The sequence below is a fragment of the Protopterus annectens genome, chromosome 7.part1 (assembly GCF_019279795.1).
Source record: "Protopterus annectens isolate FY-2018-M chromosome 7.part1, PAN1.0, whole genome shotgun sequence".
NCBI lineage: Eukaryota > Metazoa > Chordata > Ceratodontiformes > Protopteridae > Protopterus > Protopterus annectens.
The window spans coordinates 358,832,479-358,855,523 of NC_056740.1; the positions used below are offsets into that span (position 1 = coordinate 358,832,479).

At 41.6% G+C, this 23,045-nt stretch overlaps 1 protein-coding gene across 3 annotated transcripts in view; it reads left to right on the top strand.

Annotated features, from left to right (window-relative positions):
• The window catches only part of FLNB (filamin B), a 4,683,119-nt gene that overhangs the window by 3,148,690 nt on the left and 1,511,384 nt on the right, over nucleotides 1–23,045 (top strand). For all 3 annotated transcript variants that reach the window (XM_044078790.1, XM_044078788.1, XM_044078789.1), the window contains exon 20: nucleotides 9,112–9,229. In XM_044078790.1, the coding sequence (XP_043934725.1) occupies nucleotides 9,112–9,229 (118 nt within the window). The remainder of the gene's footprint in view (nucleotides 1–9,111; nucleotides 9,230–23,045) is intronic.

The window sequence follows — 23,045 nt, forward strand, 5'->3', positions numbered from 1 at the left end:
AAAGTTTCTTCCTTTTGTTGTAAAGTTTGTTTATGGCAGGGGACCACCAGATTGGCTTCCTTTTTTTGGATGAGAGCATTTTGGTTCTATTTGGGATGGCACGATTCATGCATGAGTGGATGTGCTCGTACAGGGCCTTAGTGTAGGATTCAGCAGTTGAACTTTCATTTCCCGTCTGCATGGGTGTCATGAAGTTTGTCACTTCTGACTTGAGTAGCATGAAGTTAAATAGCATTGAGATACGACCAGCTGATAAAGGGGGGTGGTATGGTCGTTATGGATAAAGATGAATATATTCAATGTATGCTAAATTATTTGAGTGAGACTAATACGTATGTATTGATATCTGCACAGAGGCTAAAGGGTGTTACTGAATGAGTACAGTTTTTAGTATTTGATTTACTTGTAACTGGATTGATTTCGGAGCATTTATTTGAATACTTTAAAGTTGAACATCCTATGATTCCTACAATGTATGGCCTTCCTAAAGTGCACAAAAATCTTTTGACCCCACCTGTACGACCAATTGTTTCGGGTAAGGGCTGGGTGACCGAGCCCCTGTCTATTTTTGTAGAAAAGAACTTGCACAGTATTCTATGTGAGTGTCATACTGTGTTAAAAGATGCTAAGAGTTTTTTAAATGAGCTAAAGGACCATATGGATGTTATGCAAAGTCCTTGTTGTTTTTTTGTGACTCTAGATGTAGAGTCTCTTTTTACTGTGATCCCCAATAATTGGGGCATAGAGAATGTTAGGGAATTACTGTCTATTAATAATGTTGCTAGCGACAAGGTGAATCTCATATGTACAGTGTTAGAGAGCATAATGCCTTCGTTTTTTGTAATGATTACTATCTACAGAAGGTTGTTGTAGCCATGGGCACTGCTTGCGCCAATAGCTACGCCAACCTATGCTTAGTCAATTGGGAAATGAAACATGTGCTTGCTAATAATGCCCATTGCAGCTGTATCAAATGGTATAAGCATTTTGTTGATGATGTTTTTTCTTTTGTGGCAGGGCACAGAGCAACAATTGAATGATTTTTTTCTCTATCTCAATCAGTTGAATGAGTTTCTGTGATTTACATATAAGTACTCAGCGGTAGAGATAGATTTTCTAGATGTGAAGGTGACTATAGACCAAGTTCATACGGTTATGCACAGGAAGAGTTTAAGAAAGAATAATATATTACATCATAGCAGTATGCATCCCAAACATACTAAAAATGAATGTACTCAAAGGACAGATTTTTCGTCTGATGCAACTACATAGTGATGACAGTAAGGTGAAGGATGTTCTACAGACACTTAAACAGGAGTTTATAGATAGAGGTTATGACAGTGTGATGAAAGGCTAGGGAGATGTAAGCCTTATTTCTCTTAACACAAGCAGTATGAATGAAACGATCAATACTATTAATACGGCTGGTGCTCAGAGCACTAGTAGGTATGGATTTGATGACAAAGTGAGGATGCCCCTTCCTTATGCGAGTGATATCCATGTAGTGTGTGAAGTGATTAGGAACAACTGGGATATCCTTTCCACTGTAAATGAACTAAAATATGTTATTGATCAACAACCCTGTTTTACATTTAGGAATAATAAGTAACTTAAAAAACAACTTTGCTATAGGTCCCACCACTCTCAACCTCAGAAGTTATCTAATAGAACTGGGACATACACATGCAGAAGATGTACTGCATGTAGGCACATACATACAGGAGGGCAGTTTGTACATCCCACAGCAGGGTTTATGATAGAGAGCAGTTTTTATGCAGACTGCCACACCAGAAATGTTATTTATTTCAGTTTTTGCACGGTGTGCTTCTTTTTCTACGTAGGGAAGACCAATAGAGCTTTTAAAGAGAGGATACTAAAGAACCTCAGGGATATCAATAATGCTAAAGAAACTTGTGCTTTAGCCATGCACGTTGCAAAAGAAGGACCATCTCACAGGTTTAAATTCCTAGTGTTGGAGATTATGTGTAGCACTATGAGGGGTGGTAATCTGGTGAATAAAACTGAATCAAATGAGCAAGAATGTATTAAACGGTTTCAGGCTGATAAACCCCCAGGTCTTAATAGTAAAGTGTCATTAAAACCGTTTCTTAGGGCAAGGCCTCTTAACACTAATTTGTATTTTATTGCTATTTTTATAGGTTTTATAACTATTGTTTTATCAATGTTATTTATGATGCATTGTATAGAAGTTATGTGTTATATGTCAATACGTATGTAAAGTATAGTATAGTATAGTATAGTATAGTTGTATAGGTTTTAACATGTTTGTAATTTATAGTATACATATGCATTTGTGAGTGTAAGCCATATACTCTTGTCAGATACACAAGGGTTAATGATGACGTTTTTTTTTTTTTTTTCTTCTTGTCTGATTGGTCTGTTTGAATGACTATAAGAGAAGTTTTTTGTTAGTCTTTTTTTGTGGTCTGATGAAGTGGATGATATCTGTGAAAGCGCTTACCTTACTGTTGAATAAAGTTCTGTTGTGAGTTTCGGTCTGCCGTGTGAACCTTTGTGCTTTTCTGCTTTTTGGACTATTTAACTTTCTCAAAAATTGGACTAGATCACTCTCATTTATGTTCCATAATATAAAGAGATCATTAACGAAACGTTGGTAGAAACTCACCACATTCATTCCTACATTCATAATGTTCCAATGTTCCCACTCTGCCATGACCAGATTCGAATAACTACTGGCACAGCTGGTGCCCATGGCCACACCAGCTGTCTGCCAATAGAATGCTCCCTCAAAAACAAAAATATATTCAAGTGCCAATTCCAACAAATAACATAATACATCAATGTGTTGGTCACTGAACTGGCTATTCCTTACTAAATAGGATCTAACCATAGGTATTCTTGCCTGATTGGGATGGGCATAAACAAAGATTATACGTCCATCGTGACTAGAAGTAGTTTATCACAGGCATGACCTTCTATTGCTTTAAACAAATCTCCCAAAAAGTGTTCAGTGTCCCTTAATACAGTTGGACATTTCTCTAGCACTTCTTTAAGTTGCTTTTGCCCATATATTGAAACAGGTTCAGTTAACCACCCTGAGCCTGACACAGTCTGTCTAAAACTGGGATGAGTGGGATTTTTGTGTATTTTAGGAAGTCTCTGTAGCTGTGATATAAGGGGACATTCAACTATAAAGTACTCATAAATCCTTTGTTAAACAACCCTAAACACACACATTCATATAGACTAGAAGTCACCTCATTTTTCATTACTTCAATAAAACTTGCATCAATACATCTATAAACTTTTTCATCCTGAAGCATAAGTTTCATTTTTGCTCTACATAAAAATTAAAATCCAAAACAACAACAGGTCCCCTCTTGTCTGCTGGTCGCACAATCACATCATGTCTATTTTGCAGTTTTAATAATGCTTGCTGTTCTTGCTCATTCAATTACTACCCCACCCTAAAATATTTCTTATGTTCAAAATAACAATACAAATCATGTTCACAAGAACGAATAAATACATCTAAAGCCAGTGAAAGTGGTGGCATAAAAGTACTTGACTTCTTGAAAAGATTATTCTCCAATTGTCTGTCGTTACCAAAAACAGTTCATAAAGCAATATTCTGAACAAAACGTCTCAGTTCCAGCATGGTCTCTGATAAATCAGTATTCGAGGAGAGAATAAACCCCAACCCCTCTGTTCAACAATGAAATCTCATGCACAGATAAAGGACATTTAGACAAATTCCACACTAACCCATCTGGGCTGATGCTCACATTTTCTTCAGTGTTCTGCTACTGTCCATATGCAGTGGTTCCTTCCTTCTTGGGTCAGGCTGGGATGCTTGGTTAGCAGCAAACTCGATCTGAAGGAAGGAGGGTGATAGGGACATTATGGATGGGGGAGGAGCTTGGAGTTCGGATCAGATGCTGGAAATCCGGCCGAGTCGGATCCATGCCAGATCCGAGTACCCACAGGTTGAGGATAAATGAAGAGCAACAATTCAGATGGAACGTTATGGTGAGTGCATAACTTCTTTTTTCTGTATGTCGCAGTATTCTACTAGCATTTCTTATTACTTTCTTATACTTGTTTACCATTAGTTCTGCAGCTGTAACTGCCTTCAGTTTATTTTCCTGTTTTGCTGATTTCACTGTTCCCCCACCCCACCTCACCCCAAGCTTTGTACTCCTTTTGTATGTCTGTGCTTTCCGAATAAACTTTTTTTTATACTTTTTTAATTGAATTAAGCTTCCATGTTTTAGCTCTCATCTCTAGTCTTGCCAAATTTGTCCTCATCCTTTCTACTGTATGTCTTAAGGAAAAGTGCAAATGTTTTATCAGGTCTTCTGCAAAATCTGTTAGAGACATTGAAAAGGAGCACCAATCTTTCATCTCAATGGACCCCATTTACTTTGACCTTCTGTATACTTTTGTTTAGCCACCTTTGCATCCACACAGTCACCGTAAATTTCTATTTGTGTCAGTATGATTTTTTTTTAGCTGACCTTTTATCTAGTGTCATGTCTTGTTTGTTCTTGAAATCTGTGTAAACCATATCAACCACTCATTTCTGATTTGCTGTCCTTGTTACTCAGTGCTTACTGGTGTTAATAAATTTGTTTGACATGAAGTAGTGGTTATGAATTAGTGTGTCCGTGGGTCATGTGCAGTACAAGCTTTTGGATCATCTCAGCATTATTTTCCCTTCAGCAGTTATATTATAATTTGCCGTGTAGCAAAGGTCATCCTGTAGGTTACCAAGTGCCAGTATCTTGCTGCTTCATCTGCCATCTTTTAAAATGTTACTGGTTTTAGCATTATTTATGTTCATTTATTTGTCTTTTTTGACCAGGAAAAGTCCGACTTGGTAAAACCCATCTTCAGCAGAAGCCTGGGGAGAAAAGATCCACATTTAAGTTACATGTGATATACATTTATAATTGCAGGGTAAAAACATCTACACATGAGCTTATTTACATTATTTTTAAATATTACTTAGATGAACATAGCACTTTCACACAAAAACAAGATAGAAATTAACATAAATTGGCTAATTATTGAATAGAGAGATATTATAACAATTAATGTATTTATAGCATGATAGCTGCAAGGGAAAATTCTGCTCTGGCAACCCCTAACCGGGAAAAGCCGAAAGAGACAACGACAAAAAAAAGCTGCAAGGGAAAATATCAAACTGAGCTGTTTTTGAGTTGAGTAATAATTTACAGACAGACAGACTGTAGCTTAAAAATAAGAAAGCTATGAAAGGAGAAGTTATAGAAATGAGCAGGAAGATAACTGGACAGAGGAAGAATTGTAGTTAGTAGTGGGGTGTGAGAGAAGGAGGTAAAGGAAGTATTTAGAAAAAAATGCAGTACGAGGAGGAGCCGTAAGGTACAAAAAGAGTGGGAAGCAAAGTGGCTGTAAGAGTTGCGGAAAAGTAATCTGAGTAAAGTTAGCCAGGTGAGTGGGGAAGTGCAGAGCCATCTTTGCATAAGTGCTGTTTAAGCAAAGTTTTGAAATTATTTAAATTTTCTGTCTGTTTTAACTAGGTGTAGATTTCATTCCAGAGTTTTGACACATGAGAATAGAGAGAGCCTCCAGCAGTGTTGAATGTCTTACTGATAAATAGTAAAAGTTCATTGCTAGACCTAAAGTCTCTAGTGGTTAAATAGTACGGTAGAGTATTTTGTAATGCAGGGCATTTGTTTGGAGAGTACAATAGGTAGTGTTGCGGGCAGTGATTAGTTGTGAGTATGTCAACTGGTTTGGGAGTTCAAGCCAGTTTAACTGTTTTAATTCAAGGCATTGGTGTGTTTTATAATGCTGGTTGGTTGCAAATTTAGCTATTTTGTGGTAGCAGAGGCAAGATTAGTTTTATAAGTAGTGTTGATATTTAGTTCAGTAAGCACTATGGGATGACTCCCATCAAGCCCTTCTGGCTTGTGCATGTTTGTTTTTCAGGTTCTTTCAGGACTCGTTTCTTTTATGAAAGAAATGGGATCAGTCCCCCCCACCTCTTTTCGTAGAGATCGCTGTCACATGGTTTCAGTAAATATGTCTTCTCATCCTTTTTGAATACTGAGCAGAATTATTCATTTGGCTTCCCTTTCTTTCAATGTCTTACATCATTTTGAACGTGTTCTTTGTGATGCAAGATTTATGTTAGCATGAATGGATCATTGATCTTATAATGTTAAGTACATGTCTGTTGGCATGAAGGGGGCAGTGATCTTATGATACTGTGCATTTTATTCCATATGATGTAACATGCCTGTTAGGATGAAGGGTGTAGGGATCTTGTGACCCTGTGCATTTTATTCCCTGTGATCCAAGATGCCTGTTAGCATGAAGGATGTTGTGATCTCAGGGCACTGTGCACTTTATTCCCTGTGGCATAAGATTTTTCTTGGCTTGAAGGGTGCAGTGATCTTGCGACACTGTGTGCTTTATTCCTGTGATGTAAGATCAATGTTGGCATGAAGGTTGCGGTGAACTTGTGACACTGACACGGTGTACCTTATTCCCTGTGATGTAAAATGTCTGTTATGAGTACAGGAATCTTATGGTACTGTGCCCTTTGTTTCATATGATGTAATATGTCTGTCAGCATGAAGGGTACAGTGATCTTATGACACTGCGCACGTTATTCTCTGTGAGTTTGTTAGCATGAAAGGTGCAGTCATTTTAGGGCACTTTGCACCTTATTGGCATGAAGGGTGCAGTGATATTGTGACACTGTGTACTTCATGCCAACATTCATCTTAAATCACAGGGAGTAAAAGGTGCAGGGATCTTAGAACACTATGCACTTTATTCCCTGTGATGTAAGATGTCTCTTGGCATGAAGGGGGCAGTGATCTTATGATACTGTGCATTTTATTCCATATGCTGTAACATGTCTGTTAGCATGAAGGGTGTAGGGATCTTGTGACACTGTGCATTTTATTCCCTGCGATCTAAGATGTTTGTTTGTATGAAGAGTGTAGTGATCTTATGACACTGTGCACTTTATTCCATATGATGTAACGTGCTTGTTAGCATGAAGGGTGCGATGATCTTAGAACACTGTGCACTTCATTCTCTGTAATGTTTATTAACATGAAGGGTGCAGCGATCTTATTCCACTGTGCATTTTATTCCATATGATGTAACATGTCTGTTAACATGAAGGGTGTGGGGATCTTTTGACACTGTGCATTTTATTCCCAGTGACATAAGATGTCTCTTGGCATGAAGGGTGTAGTGATCTTATGGATCTTATGACACTGTGTACATTATTCCCTGTGATTTAAGATGAATGTTGGCATGAAGGGTGCAGGGATCTTAGAACACTGTGCACTTTATTCCCTGTGACGTAAGATGTTTATTGGCATAAAGGGTACAGTGATCTTGTGACACTGTGCATTTTGTTTCCTGTGAAGTAGAATGTCTGTTAGTGTGTGTGTGTGTGTGTGTGGGGGGGGGTGCAGTGATTCATTGAATTTATTTTTCCATTAGCGGTAGGCATCCTGTGGTAGCTTGCAGTCTGAACTGTGTGTGTGGGAGATTTTTGGTTTGATTATTCATGTCTTCCTTAATTTTACCTCCTGCTGAAGAGGCTTTTTTACAAATTTCTGTGACTGGTAACTAGCATTTGGTTTTCCTGTAAGGCTTTCAATTAATATCTTTTGCCCTTTCAGATGTCATATAGATTGTTTCCATTTGTATAATTTGTATAGATAATGCTGTTTAGAACTACATATCACATTTTACATGCAACTGGCTTTTTTCAGGTAGTAGGACAATAACTCCCTGCTTGTTTTGCCATCTTGGTTTTACCAGTGTCTAGTCTTCTTACATCCTTTTCATGTTGCTTTTTCACTGTTAGTGAATCTGTTATAACTGTTTTGAGGTCTCTGATGTCACCTTTTCATCCATGTTGTATTCTGCATTTTGTTTCAGTAGGCATAATTTTCACTGCAGACATTTAAATTGCATAGCCACAGTCATTTTTCCATTTTTACCAAGTCCCTTCTCTTTGAACTGCCTATTATAAAACTTAAAATTAGGCAATATTCTCTCTCTGTAGTAGCCTTTTAGTTTCAAAACTAGATCTTCTGTGTTGTGTTTCAAAATTTATACCTTCTGGTGGAATTATTGAAAAAGGAGAACACGTTTTGAATTGTGTCAGTGCGGGCAAAGTAACACTTTCTCTGGTAGTTTCATCTCATCTTTAAAACAAATCCTGCTGAACTATTTTAATTGCCACATGTGTTTCATTTGCCTCTGCCTTCTTGATGGAGATTACAACTGAATTCCACGGGGATCAAATTAATTAACATTGCAAATGAAAATATATCTCTTTGTTGTGCTAGTACATCACCTGTTGAATCAGCAGTTTTCTGCCCATATTTCTAACACTCAATGTATGCTTGAGCTGTGTATAAAACGTGTTTAATACATCATTATGAGGACTTCAGGTACTGGAAATTTTAATTTCTGATGTCATCACACTTGGTGATGGCCACTGCTCCAAGTATGTTTATTCAGCTTTTTTGTGTTATTACTTTTGTTATTACTGTTTGCCTCTGTTTCAAGTGTATTTATTTAGTTTATTTTGTGTCATTTTATTTCATTTGCCCTGTCCATTTTGTACAATTCTTTCTCTTCTGTTATTTATATTTTTATAAGTTACTTTTGTTTCACTTTTTTCACAGTTCTAATTGGTTGTAGTCTGTAAATGGGTCAGTGTTCAGTTGGTATGTTTCACAGTTATTGATCCATAATTAATTTACAAAAATGTAGTTCATTATTTCATGTAGTATAACATGCAAAATGTCTTTGAAATTGTCTGAAAATAAAAACTAATGCTGCTGAGGTTGTTTTATGTCTCCTCTCAATAGGAGACTCAACATAGCATCAAGCAGTAGGAAAAAAGTAGCCATCCACTCCATAAAAATGCTGGTGATAATGTATGGAATTTGTCAATAATGAATTCTTTCTTTATGTTTGGTAGCAATGACCTGTTACCATCTCTGTTCTAGTTTAAAACTGGCTAACTTCTTGTGTCATCTCAAGTGGTAGTGTGCTGAATGTGGACACAAGAATTTACTCTCAGGTTTAACTTGTTTGCAGGGTAACTTGGGAGTCGCAGTGACCTATGGCGGTGATCCCATTCCAAAGAGTCCTTTCAACGTTGGGGTTGTTGCACCCCTGGATCTGAGCAAGGTTATAGTCGATGGGCTTGACAGTAGTAAGTAGTGCAATTTGCTGACTAGTTATTGTGTAGAACTATCATTTCTTCAGCAGCTCAGGTGTTAAGTGTGCCTAACAGACAGTTGGAAGTTTTTCTGTAAAAAATATTGTAATGAAAGAGTACTGTGGCACAGAATAAGGAGGACAGAGCTGTTTGAGAGAGATAGAAAGATACTGATGGGTATAGTGATCTGAATAGTCCTAGACTGTTAGCTGTTATGATTGCAGCATTATTATGCACAGGTTTTATATGATGTATCTGTCGACATTTTTACTCTTAATTACTAATCTATTTAATTAGCTTTGTGGCACTCCATGATAAAGATTTAAGTGTGACCGATAAACCAAGGTCAGTTGGTAACCCAGGAGGAAAAGTGAAGTCTATTTGGCTAGTGCTGTCTCACCCATCCTAATGGGAGGGAAACAGCCTGGTTGGCTGCGGTGTTAATGTGCTGGAGGATAGGTGAGCAGCATGCAGCACATGGGTGGGGATGTGTTCCCTGGCTCTGCCTAGCTGCGTTCATTCAGTAGATTTTGTTGTGTGTGAGTGTGCATTTGATTGTTTGCACTTTATATGTGTTCAAAATACTGAAATTTTAAATTACTGACTATAATAATACTGAAACCTTAAAATACCAATGTTTAGATTATCGACTACAGTGCAGGAAGTAATAGGTTCATAGGTAGGTAATAGGCTATCTGCCCAAAGACATTTGTAAGCCTAGCCAGAATGTGTTGGCTTTCGCCGCCCCTTTAGATTAGTTCCCTGTGCCTCTGTCCAGCAGAGCCACTGAAGTGATCCCCGGGGTAAACTTTCTGTTTCCCATCCACTCATCAAGGTTTCTCTTCAAGAGTATTAGCGAGGAGCTCTGCCTAATGCAGATTGGGATCTTGTTCCAAAGCATGGGAAGTCTCTGGGACAGGAATCTATCCCTCCAGCACGTCCTATTTATTGTTGTGGTGAGGTTTAGATCCCTAGAGTGTGTGGCTTGAGGGAATATGTTTTTTTTAGGTGGAGCATGTCCATCAATTCTGGGTTGGACATGGCCATGTATGTCAGGCAGAGATCACCTCTGAGTAGGCGGTATGCAACCGAGCACAGCTGGAGTTTCTTCAGTCGAGCTGCATATGGCATCTGTTTGAGGCCAGTGATCCTCTTGGTGAGGTACTTCTGTGGTCTTTCCAGCTGTTGCAGGTGTCTTGTAAGGTACATCCCAAATGGGGCGTTGTACTCTATGATGAGTCTGATGAGTGATGAGTAGAGGGGCACAATGACCTCTTTTGATCTGGATGCAAACCCTTTTGTGATTAGGTAGGCCACATAGAAGGATTTTCTAACCACTTTGGCAATGTGATTATCAAAGGAGAGATTACTATCTACTTGGGTCCCCAGAGCCCTTATTATGTTTTCCGTATGTAGGGGACTACCACCTATGTGGTAGTTTGTGGGTACTTTGTTTTTTCCAAAGTGGATGACTATGCACTTTTTGCCATTTAGCTTGAGGCCATGATTTTGACACCAGGTGTCCGTCTCAGTGAGACCCGTTTGGAGGATGTCTGTGTCAGCCGGAGTGTCAGTTATAGCCCCTAGTTTGCAGTCGTCTGCGAACATCATCAGCCATAATCCTCCTGTGCTTGCCTGTACCTCTGCGAAGTATATGCCGAACAGGAGGGGTCCTAGGACTGAGCCCTGGGGAACGCCACTTGTAACCGGTTTAGAGTCAGACCTAGCTCCTGCAACTCTCACCATGTGAGTTCTGTCCGTGAGCCAGTTGGCAACCCATCTTGTAACGTAGGGGTTTATGTTCAGGCTGGTGAGCTTGTCTGTAATACCAGAATGGGGAATGGTGTTGAAGGCCTTTGCGAGGTCTAGGTAGGCTGTGTATACCACCTTTCCCTCGTCTATAGCCTTGGTAACTGTCTCAAAGAAGTCCACCAGGTTTAGGAGGCATGATCTGCCTTTAACCAAGCCGAACTGGGTAGGGTCCACTGTTGGAGGTTCCCAATGTCTGTGTTAATGAGTTCCATGATGATACGCTCCATAGCCTCGCAGACCAAGCTAGTCAGGCTTATAGGGCGATAGTTCACAGGTCTGTTGTGGCTCCACCTTTGTGAAGTGGAATAACCGTTGCTGTGCACCACTCTATGGGTATGTAACTTGTGGAGAGGCTGAGTTTGAACAGTGTGTTTAGGTGAGGGGTTAGTTTGTTTTTGAGCTTGTGTAGGACACAGCCTGGGACACTGTCTGGTCCCATTGATACTGTGTTTTTGGCTTTGGAGAGGGCTGTTTTAACCCGAGTGTCTGTGATTTCAGGGGCTGTGCATTTTTCTGGTGTGGTTATGGGCCCTTTTGGGGGTGAGAGGGGGTGAAGTTTGCACTGAACCTGTCTGCCAGGATGTTGGTGATATCGGTCGGTTCAGTGTATTTTGTGCCATTCTACACTAACTCCGAGCAGATCTGAGCATTGCCACTTAGATTCTTGACATAGCTAATGAATACCTTGTGGTTATCTTTGGAGTCCTTGGCAATTTTTCTTTCGAAGCTCACCTTGGATGATTTTATGAGGGATCAGAGTTTCCTACTGATACTGATCAGGGATGTCTTCCCTTCTTGGGATTTTACTCTTTTCTGTACTAGTTTCCTCCTTCTATTGTATGAAGACACCACACAAATGAAATGATAAACCAACGCTAATACAACGTTCAAGCAGAAATCCAGGAACGAACCACCATAAATTCAGCCAGCAAAATTTATTCACAAAGCAATCACAAAGAAAATAAATGGTTAGCGCTTTCGTATAAATGAATGTTATACTTCATCATGGTAGAAGGAGAGGGTTGTCTGTGTACATGAGGCAGTTGTAACATTGCCTCAAAATGCTTAGATTCACCAGTTGAACTGGAGAGTACACCTTATACGTAAGTTTGCGTAAACACAGGTATGTCTCTCTAAAGTGCTGTACTAACTACCAAAAAAAATGGCGAATGTGTCATACTACGCTTCTGGCAGAATTGGAAATGTTTACACTGCAATATGTTTAAAAAAGGAAAGCAAGTTCTGGTTGTGGAAGTTCTGGTTGTGGGTGGTTGTGTTTACCATTTGGAAAGAACTGTTCCATTTAAAAAAATACAGGGCTTGTAAGTACAAACATTCAGATAAATGTAAAGGTAGAGCTGTTACTGGTTTAGTAGCAGAAGGTGAATTTGTACAGCCTATAGCAAAACTTTTGAAAATGTGAATTGTCTGTTAATTTCGTACATAAAACATCATGTTTTACTTTGAAAACCTTGTAGTTCATTTATGAAGAAATAGCCCTTCGCAGATTTATTTACTTTTCTTTTCATTACAAAAAAAAAAAAAATCACTGGTGAAGGGAGTTGCACGTCATGTCTGCACGTTGCAATTCAGTATTTTGAAAGGTGACATTTTAAGATTTCAGTATTATCATAGTCGGTAATTTAAAGTTTCAATATTTTAAACACTGGGGGTTGTGGTCTCGGCATGATGAAATTTGGCATTTTAGGTTTTCGATCTTATAAAGTAGCTCCAATGTTTTGGGAAGGTTGTAGGAAGGGCGGGTATGTAGGCTTTACAAAGCACGTCTTGCTATTATGCCAATAAATGTGCATCTTTGTTCTGGTTAAGTGCAACCTGTCTATGGAGTTTATATTAGAATAGTGCATGGAAGACATGCCCCCCCCCCCCATTAACATTACGTTGACACTCGTGTGAGCACAGGAAGTTCCTTCTGTGTTGCAATGTTAGAAGTAGTCCTTCTGTCAGATTTCTTTTGCTTGACTTTTTGTTTTGTTTAGGTATTTCTAGCAGTATGTTCTGCATCAAGTCATTTCAGAACAAGTTTCTCATACCATTTGTACAAAATTAAAGTGCACCAAAAGTAGCAATGTACTACACCTAGTTTTGGTGAGAATTCAGGCAGATGTGAAAAATATGCCTGGTTGATGTACGTGTTAAAGATGGGGAGAACAAAAAGCTTACCATGTTAACCAGAGAAAATGTAAGATCAATACGTTTTTTAAGGTATTTTAGCTTTTTTGGGAAGTGTGTGGGATTTCTGTAATAAATGTGCAATCCTTGGGTTTAAGGACACTTGAACCTATTGTGTGTACCTAGCTATTCTTGTTGATGTCTGCTTTCATTATAGCCTTTACTTTTCTTTTCTCCAGTAAACATTTCCTTGCCTTTTTCTAATATGATGTCCTTCTGTTCCCATTTTGCAGTATTCATACTGTGGGATTTCCAGCCCCCAGGCGACCCAACGTCGGCTCCTATACAAAAGCTTAAGCCTGGCTGCCGTAGGTTCGTGGGAAGTCATACGGTTTCACTTCATATACACGAATTGCTGAAATATCGAATTTCAGCAATTCGTGTCCATGAAGCCGAAACCTCAAAATGACGAAAGGGCATAATCGCGAATAGGACTATGTCAAATTCATTGTTATGCATTTACGTTATCCTACGGAAGTGTTCGGCTGAGTTGGTGTCTGCAGTTTAAGGTGTGTGAGTGTACGTGAATGTTTTTGTAACTTGTACGAGTGGGTTAGGGTAGGGAGGTGGAGGTATGAGTATGTGTGTTGGCTGTGTGTGCTTTTTTTTTTTTTTTTTTTATTTTTTTTTTTTACTGCTTGTGCGATCCTGGAGTTAGTATATATAAGTAGGGGGGTGGGGTGCAAGGGGCTTTCCCCCCTGGATTTATTTAGTGTAGGTGTGTGTTTGTGTGGTGTTGTGTTGTATGTCATTGTTTTGTGGTGTGGATGTTATGGTTTGTGTGTTGTGTGCTGTATGCTGTGTGTTCGATGTTATGATTTCGTGAATGTGAGGTGTCGGTGTTTTGATGGATGTTCATCGTGTTTCACTGTTGCAGTCATTACAATTGGGTTATCCTGTTGCAGGTTACCCGCAGTCGGCCCGAGTTCCAAAGTCCAGGTCCAGCGTCGGTTGCTGTCGCCTCCTCCCTGATGTCAGTGCGCCAAGGGTATAAAAGATGCAGCCGACACCATTTTCTTCAGTCTTTCTTGCTGTGCGGTGCCCGAAGCAAAAGCAGTTCACAAGTGCCGGTCGGCCGACTCCTGTGATTTTCAAATTCGAATTTCAGATCCGAAGTCTTCATTAAGCTAAGTACCCCATTGGGGAAACTTTTTTCTTGCTCCAGACTGATGTCAGAAAAAGTTAATAATTGTATTTCTTGTGGGAAGCAAATGCCTCATAAATATTTTCATTCTTACTGTATTCCTTGCCTAGGCCCTAACCACGACGTTGCTAGTTGTCGGTTTTGTCCTAGATTTAACCAACACACTATTAAGCATCAGTACGATTTTGCATTTCATTACTTTGGCAGAAGATTCAATTATATAATGCCGTCGGAACAGCCGACTACCAGAGTTTATAAAAAGCGCAAAGAAAAAGAAAAGGACAGGCATCCGTGGTCCAAAACCGACGACGAGGCTCCCGTTAGGCCTGTTGCCGGTTCTCAGTGAGGTGCTTTCGCAGCCCCTGATGCCCGCTACCTCAGAGCCACAGGCCACTTCCGACTCCCACGTGGAGCCGACGATGCCGTTGGAAACTCAAGGTATTGGACACTCTGAAACTATTCCTTCAGATGGGTCTGGAGCTGCTGAGCAGGCATCGGCGTCTGAGGGTGTTTTCAGACCCTACACAGTTTTATGTAAAACCAACTTCAGCTTCAAAGACAAAGACTAAAGCAGCTCTGAAGACAAAGAAACAAGTACAGCATTCTCCTGGACAGGCCTCCATGCCTAAAAAACAGATGCTTAAAATGGCCGAAGACCTAATTACTTTGATCAGGGGTTCCCATCCCCCTCCTGATAAGAGGCCTAGGCAAGAGATAGAATATGCATCTTCAGATCAGGTTTCCATTTCCTCTGATTCCTCTTCTGAACAGGAATATTCCCTTCCTCCCTATGAGGATTCTGATGCTGAAGAATCTATCCCTTCAGCCTCTCCCCCTGAGGATTATTCTTTTGGGGAGACCCTGCATACTATGAGGGAGCATTTCCACTGGGAGAGCCAGGATTACTCAGAATCCAAGAAAAGGCTCAGATACTTCCTTTTATTACCTCAGCACAGGCCCCTTGCTATTCCTCCTGTTTTAGACATTGTAGATGATGTATTTTCGGAGTCCGGTCTCTCCTGACTCTTTATCACCAGCTCCTGTTAAGCCAGACAGAAACTACAGGGTTCCTGATTCACATAAATTTCTTTACAAAAACCCTGCTGCTGACCCAGAAACTATTTCTCAGGGTCCCAAGGGGGTCAAGGCTTCCACTGCAAAAAACCCTTTCCCCTCTGATAGGGATTCAAGGGCCCTAGACAGATGGGGGAAAAAGATTTATACTTCTGCTACCTCGGCTGTAAGAGCTTTAAATTGTCAGTTTCATATGCTTACATATCAGCAATATCTTATGCCACTGCTTAAACAGAAAATGTTGATAAATTCAGAATGTGCTGAAAACAAAGAAATGCAGGATTTATTGCATGCAGCTGAACAAGTGGGAAAGCATACTTTACACTGTGGTTTTGATTCTCTAGAAGCCTCCTGCAGGGCTGCAGTTGCAGGTTCTGTCATTAGGAGGCATGCTTGGTTAAAAGAACAGAATCTGCCCGATCATGTTAAAGCAAAACTCTTAGATGCTCCATTACAACATGATATCTTGTTTGGTGTTAAAGCAGAAGAGGTGTTGAAGAAAATGGAGGACACAGCCAAATCTATGCAAACAGTGAAGGATTTCTTACAGGTACAGACTCCCAGATTTAGCAGGAACTGGCCTACAAAGAATTGGTCCTTTCCAGTTTCAGACAAGCCACAAAGAGGCAGATACAGATGCCCCAGAGGCAGACACAGCCCCAAGACTCATACAGGCCTAAACAATGGGGTGCTCACAGCCGTACAGGAAACAGTCTCAATGACTTCCCCTTGCCTACACCAAGCACTTATCTTCTGGCAGCTCCTTTGGGGGGAAAACTAGCACTTTTTTCACAAAATTGGCACATGATCACCCAGGACAAATGGGTCTTAAATATCATATCTCAAGGCTACAGGTTCCACTTTCACATCCTGCCAAGGCCAAACGGTATGCCAGACCTGCCACGCAATCAATGGGTAGAGGCACAAAAACAAGTTTCATCCCTCATGGACATGAGAGCCATTCAGCAAGTACCACAGCAAGAGCAGGGGCAAGGATTTTATTCAAGGCTATTCTTGGTATCCAGAAAGGACAAAGCCTGGAGACCAATACTGGACCTGTCTATCCTAAACACATTCCTGGATATTCCAAAATTAAAAATGTTAACTCTGCAGCAGCTTCTGACCATGCTGGGCAAGAAGGCTTGGCTTGTGACTTTAGACCTAAAAGAGGCATAGCTGCATGTCCCAATCAGACAATCGTGCAGAAGATACCTCAGATTTATAGCTGGCTCAATGCACTACCAATTCTCTGCACTGCCCTTTGGCTTATCTACTGCACCCAGGGTCTTCACAAAATGCCTGACACCAATAATTGCATTCTGCAGACAGAGTAATACAAATATATCTGTACTTGGACAACTGCCTTATTCAAGCAAAGAACAAGGACATTCTACTGCAGCATCTGGCGTTTGTAAAAAGATTACTAAAAGGTCTAGGGTACACAGTAAACGAAAAGAAATCAAAACTCGTACCCTCTCAAGAGATAATTTTCCTGGGTGCAAGCTTAAATACAACTGCCCAGATGGCTTATCTCACGCCAGACAAACACAGACAACTGGCTACTTATTTCAAAATGTTGGCAACAAAGACCCAGTTATCTGCAAGAAAAATTCTGCAGGCTTTGGGCTTCATGGCATCCTGCATTCTGCTAATTCCATATGCAAGACTGCATATGAGGAAACTTCAGTGGTATCTAAAAAGTGTTTGGACTCAACATTGCCACAGCCTGGAAGCAATAATTACCCTCATTCCCTGCCTGCAACAGGAGTTTCGATGGTGGACAAAAACCTGTCCCCTCAACATAGGACAGCCATTCACCTTACCCACAGCCAGGCAGACATTGACAACAGATGCATTAGATTATGCCTGGGGGGCCCATATGGCAGGAAGATGTATTCAGGGCACATGGTCTGCAAGTCAAATGCATCTACATATCAATCAAAAAGAGATGCTAGCTGTTCAGAATGCCCTGACAGCCTTCAAGGATCTACTTCATCCAGGACAACTACTGATAAAAACGGACAATACTACAGTCATGTGGTACATAAGCAGGGGGACACGCATTCCTACCCCCTCTGCAGACTAGCCATGAGCTTGTGGGACACAGCACTGACTTACCAAGTACATCTGCAAGCACAATTCCTGCCAGGAAGGATAAATACTCTGGCAGATGAACTAAGCAGAAACCAAATGGATCCCCATGAGTGGAAATTGGATCCACAAGTCTTCAGCATGATAACAATGAACTGGGAATGCCCGGACATAGACTTATTTGCCTCCCCTCACAACTGCCAACTACAGAGATTCTGCACAAGGACTTATCACAAGCAAACATGGAAAGTGGATGCTCTGTCTTTCAGCTGGAAAAACCTCACAGTATATGCCTTTCCTCCTCTACCTCTCCTACCCAAGGTACTCCTCAAGGTCAGACAAGCGAAGCCAAAAATGATACTGATTGCCCCAGACTGGCCCCATCAGCATTGGTACCCAAGAGCTTGTCTCAATGCCCAGCTTGGACATTACCTCAAATTCCTCACTTATTCACTTATTGACCCAACAAGACAGTCAGATACTGCACAGCCAACTCAGGACCTTAAACATGGCAGCATGGCGAATAACGTAGCCATTCAAGACACACCTCTCTCTAAAGCAGTGATGGATGTTATTTTGGAGGCCAGGAGGCCTAGCACCAGAAAATCTTATGCAGAAAAATGGAAGAGATTCTGTGCTTGGAACCAAACACAAGGTATTGACACGACTGTTCCAAATATTCCTCAGATTTTGCAATACTTAACTGAGATGCTGGATAAAGGACTTTCCTTTTCATCAATTAAAATTCATGCCTCTGCCATTTCAGCTCATTACAATACAGAACCACCTATTTTTTTCATCCTTTACTAAGGCAGTACCTCAGAGGGGCCAAAGACATAAGACCTCCAAGGAGAGCACCAATACCTGCATGGGACCTCAACTATGTCTTGGAAAAGCTCACACTGCCTCCGTTTGAGCCAGCCTCTGCAGCTGATATAAAATTCCTGTCCTGGAAAACAGCTCTGCTCCTAGCAATTACCTCCGCTAGACGAGTCTCAGAGTTACAGGCACTCATGGCTGTGGAACCTTTTTCATTTTCCATCCTGACAGGGTTTCTCTAAGGACAAACCCTACATTTATGCCTAAGGTAGGGTCCAGTGTGGCCTATAACCAAACAATTCATTTGCCTACTTTTTACCCAAACCCACAGAATAAGGGTGAGAGACTTCTGCATTATTTGGACATTCACAGGCAGCTACGCTTCTACTTGGACAGAACCAAAGCTTTCAGAAAGACTGAACAACTTCTAGTGGCATATGCTGCAAGATCACAAGGAAAGCCTATCTTGAAACAGACTATTTCAAAGTGGATAGGCCACTGCATTTGTTTCTGCTATTCACAGCATGGCAAATCAGTGCCTAAGGGCATTAGGCCACTTTCAACCAGAGCAGCAGCCACTTCAGCAGCCTTCCTCAGAGCAGTACCAACCAAAGACATCTTAGAGGCTGCAACATGGAGTTCAGTGCATACTTTTACAAAGCAGTATCACTTACCTCTCTACTCTAAATCCAGGGCAGGCTTTGCCACTGCAGTTGTGCAGGGCCTGATAGCCTCTCCTAATCCTATTCAGCACCAGCCTCCCAACCTTAGCTTTGGGATTCACCCCAATTGTAATGACTGCAACAGTGAAACACGATGAACATAGTACAGTTGTGTACCTACCATAAATGTAGATGTTCGAGTGTATTCACTGTTGCAGTCCATGTTACCCTCCCACCATCCCCCTTTTCCTTGCTGGGACTAATGTGTACTTCTCTATTCTATACAACCTATGTGGTGTATTTGCTTCTAGATGAAGGAAAAGTTGTTTTTTATGTATGCATACTTATTGGCAAAATTTAGCTTACCATTTTAGGGGCACCTGATATCTGGTGCAAGAAAAACTGAAGAAAATGGCGTCGGCTGCTGGCGCACTGACGTCAGGGAGGAGGTGACAGCAACCGATGCCGGACCTGGACTTTGGAACTCGGGCCGACTGCGGGTAGCCTGCCAGCAGGATAACCCAATTGTAATGACTGCAACAGTGAATACACTCGAACATCTACATTTATGGTAGGTACACAACTGTACTTTTCGGCTTTATACTGTCGCAGTGCTGAAATTCGATACTTCAGTATTTCGACAATATGAAGTGAAACCCGTCACACTTCGGGCCATAAACCATGAAGTATAAGTGTGACATTGGCATGCACGGACCTCAGAACTTTTCAGCCGCAGATGATAACTTTGACCGCTTCACTTCTACGTCCGAAGACTTCTAAAAGATAAGTACCCCGTTGGGGTTTGGCTTTTTCATAATTACTTAAGCTTTAACTTGGTTGCCGTAGTTGTTTTCTTTGACTGATGTCAGAGAAAAAAAGTAAATGTAGTTGCGGGTGCCAGATTCTGCAGAAAGACTCCCACAACCGCTGTGTCTTTTGCTTAGGTACAGAGCAGGACCATAAGGCCTGTTCTATTTGCCAATCCTTCATACCCAAGACCTTATGCAGCCTTCTGGCCACGTTAAATCTCTTTGTAGAAAACCAAAGATTTAAACACCTCACGCTTAGGATGGATCCCTAGTTGGCCGCCCAAGCTGAACAACCTTGGAAGAAGGCCTAGGTTTTCGGGCCTTCTCCAGCCACCGCTCTGACTTCGGATGTTCCGCCAACTACTGTTCTAGGGGCCGAAGGACACCCGATTACTCCGATGGCTCCTCTGGAAGAGGCCGTGTCAGTAGCCATGAAAAGCATGTCAGCGGAGTTGATTCAGATGTCGGTCATAACCGACGTCAAGGGGGAGCAATCGCTTGACCGGCCAACCGAGACTTCTCCTACTCCAGCGCAGGCCTCTGTGTCCCTATTTACCTGGAAGGACACTCCTACTAAAAGGAAATGGAAAACAAAATACTTGAGCCCAACGCCTCAAGCAGCCTCAGACTGGGAATCCTTTACCTCTTCTTTGATGCAGGCTTTTATGGCACTGAGGCCTACAGGCCCTACTCCCACTAGCATCCCTGCGCTGAGTACTATGCCGGCCTCTGCCTCCTCCCTGCCTTTATCCTGTACTCAGCAAGCAGATGTTCATCGTGTTACCCTGCTGCGGTCATCACACTTGGGTTATCCTGCCGTCAGGCGGTCCCGCAGTCGGCCTGAATTCCAAAGTCTTGGTACGACGTCAGTTACTGTCGCTTCTTCCCTGACGTCAGTGCGCCAGGGGTATATAAGAGGCATCCGATGCCATTTTCTTTAGTCTTTCTTGCTGCGCAGTGCCCGAAGCAGAAGTAGTTCGCAAGTGCCGGTCGGCCGACTCCTGAGATTTTCGAATCGAATTTCAGTCCGAAGTCTTCAAAGCTAAGTACCCCGTTGGGGAACCTTTTCTTGCCTCAGTCCAATGTCAGAAAAAGTTAACAATTGCATTTCTTGTGGGAAGCAAATACCTCATAAGGACTTTCATTCTTATTGTATACTTTGCCTAGGCCCAGACCACAACGTCACTGGTTGTCTGTTTTGTGCTAGGTTCAATAAGCGAACTATAAAGCGACGCTTTGATTTTGCATGACACTACTTCGATAGGAAATTTAATTACACTATGCCATCGGAGGAACCGACTACCGGCGTGCATAAAAAACGCAAAGATAAGGACAGGCAGCCTAGATCCAAGCCAGACTCCGAGGCCTCGGCTGGGCTGGTCTCCGGTTTTCAGTGAGGCACCTACGCAGCCCCTGGCAACCGCAGAATTGCAACCCCAGACCACTTCGGATTCTCAAGTAGAGAGTTCTAGGCCGACGCAGCCATTTTCTTTAGGCCCTACCGATGACATTGCAGAAGGAGAAGCCGGTGCTGTGGAAACACCTTCGGTTTCAGAAGGTGTCTTCAGATCAACTACTCTCACCATAAAATCTTATGCTAAGCTTAAGACTCCTCTAAAACCAAAAAAGACTGCACATCAGTCTCCAGTTCAAGGCCCCATGCCTAAGAAACAGATGCTTAAAATGGCTGAAGATTTGATTTCTTTAATCAGGGGTTCCCAACCCCCCCCCCCCCAGACAAAAGGCCTAGACAAGAGGAGGATTATGCCTCCTCTGATCAAGTGTCTATTTCTTCAGGCTCCTCTGAGGAACAGGATTACTCCTTTCCCCCTTATGAAGATTCTGATGCTGAAGATTCCATTCCCTCAGCTTCTCCTCCTGAAGACTATTCCTTTGGGGGAAACCTTACATACCATGAGGGAACATTTCCACTGGGAAGGTCAGGACTACTCCGACTCAAAGAAAAGGCTCCGAGAGTTTTTTTTTACTCCCCCAGCACAGACCACTTGCTATCCCTCCAGTTTTAGACATTGTGGATGATGTTTACTTTTAATCTAGTCTAAATCCAGATTCTCTGCCTCCTGCTCCTGCCAAACCAGACCGATATTATAGAGTGCCTGACTCACACAAATTCCTTTACAAAAGCCCTGTTGCTGACCCAGAGACAATCTCCCAGGGTCCCAAAGGGGCTAAGGCTTCTATGGCTAAAAATCCTGTACCTTCTGAAAGGGACTCCAGAGCACTAGATAGGTGGGGGAAGAAGATTTACACCTCAGCTATTCTAGCTGTGAGAGCACTAAATTGTCAATTTCACATGCTGAAATACCAGCAATTCCTAATGTCTCAAATAAAAAAAAATGAGCTTGCATCCTCAACAGTCTGAATTCAAGGAAATGCAGGATCTGTTGCATGCAACTGAACAGGTGGGCAAACATACTTTACAATGTGGATTTGATTCCTTGGAAGCTTCCTGTAGAGCAGCTGTTACTGGGTCGGTCATACGTAGGCATGCTTGGTTAAAGGAACAAACTCTGCCTGATCATGTTAAAGCAAAGTTACTAGATGCACCCTTACAGCAGGATGTTTTATTTGGAGTTAAAGCAGAAGAGGTTTTAAAGAAAATGGAGGATAAGGCAAAATCTATGCAGAAGGTCAAAGATTTCTTACAGGTACAACCCTCACACTTCAGCAGAAATTGGCCAACAAAAACGTGGTCCTTTCCAGCTTCTGACAGACCACAGAGGGGTAAATACAGACGCCCAAGGGGCAGAGGTCAAGCACAAATCCCTTACAAACCTCGCCAATAGGGCACTGCAACACAGAAGGGAGGAGAAGACAGGTCCCAAACTACTAGAAGACAAACACAATGACTTAAACCTCAAACTGCCAAGCAAAGCTCTCTTGGCAGCTCCCTTGGGAGGAAAATTAACACTTTTTGCAGACAACTGGCACATCATCACAAAGGACAAATGGGTCCTAGACATTATCTCACAAGGATACAGATTCCATTTCCACACCTTGCCAAGGATAAAAGGAATGCCAAACCTGCCACAAAATCAATGGGCAGAGGCACAAAACAAATTACAGCTTTCATGGACATGAGAGCCATTCAGCTGGTACCTACACAGGAGCAAGGCCAAGGATTTTACTCAAGGCTCTTTCTAGTCCCCAGAAAGGACAATGCTTGGAGACCCATTCTGGACCTT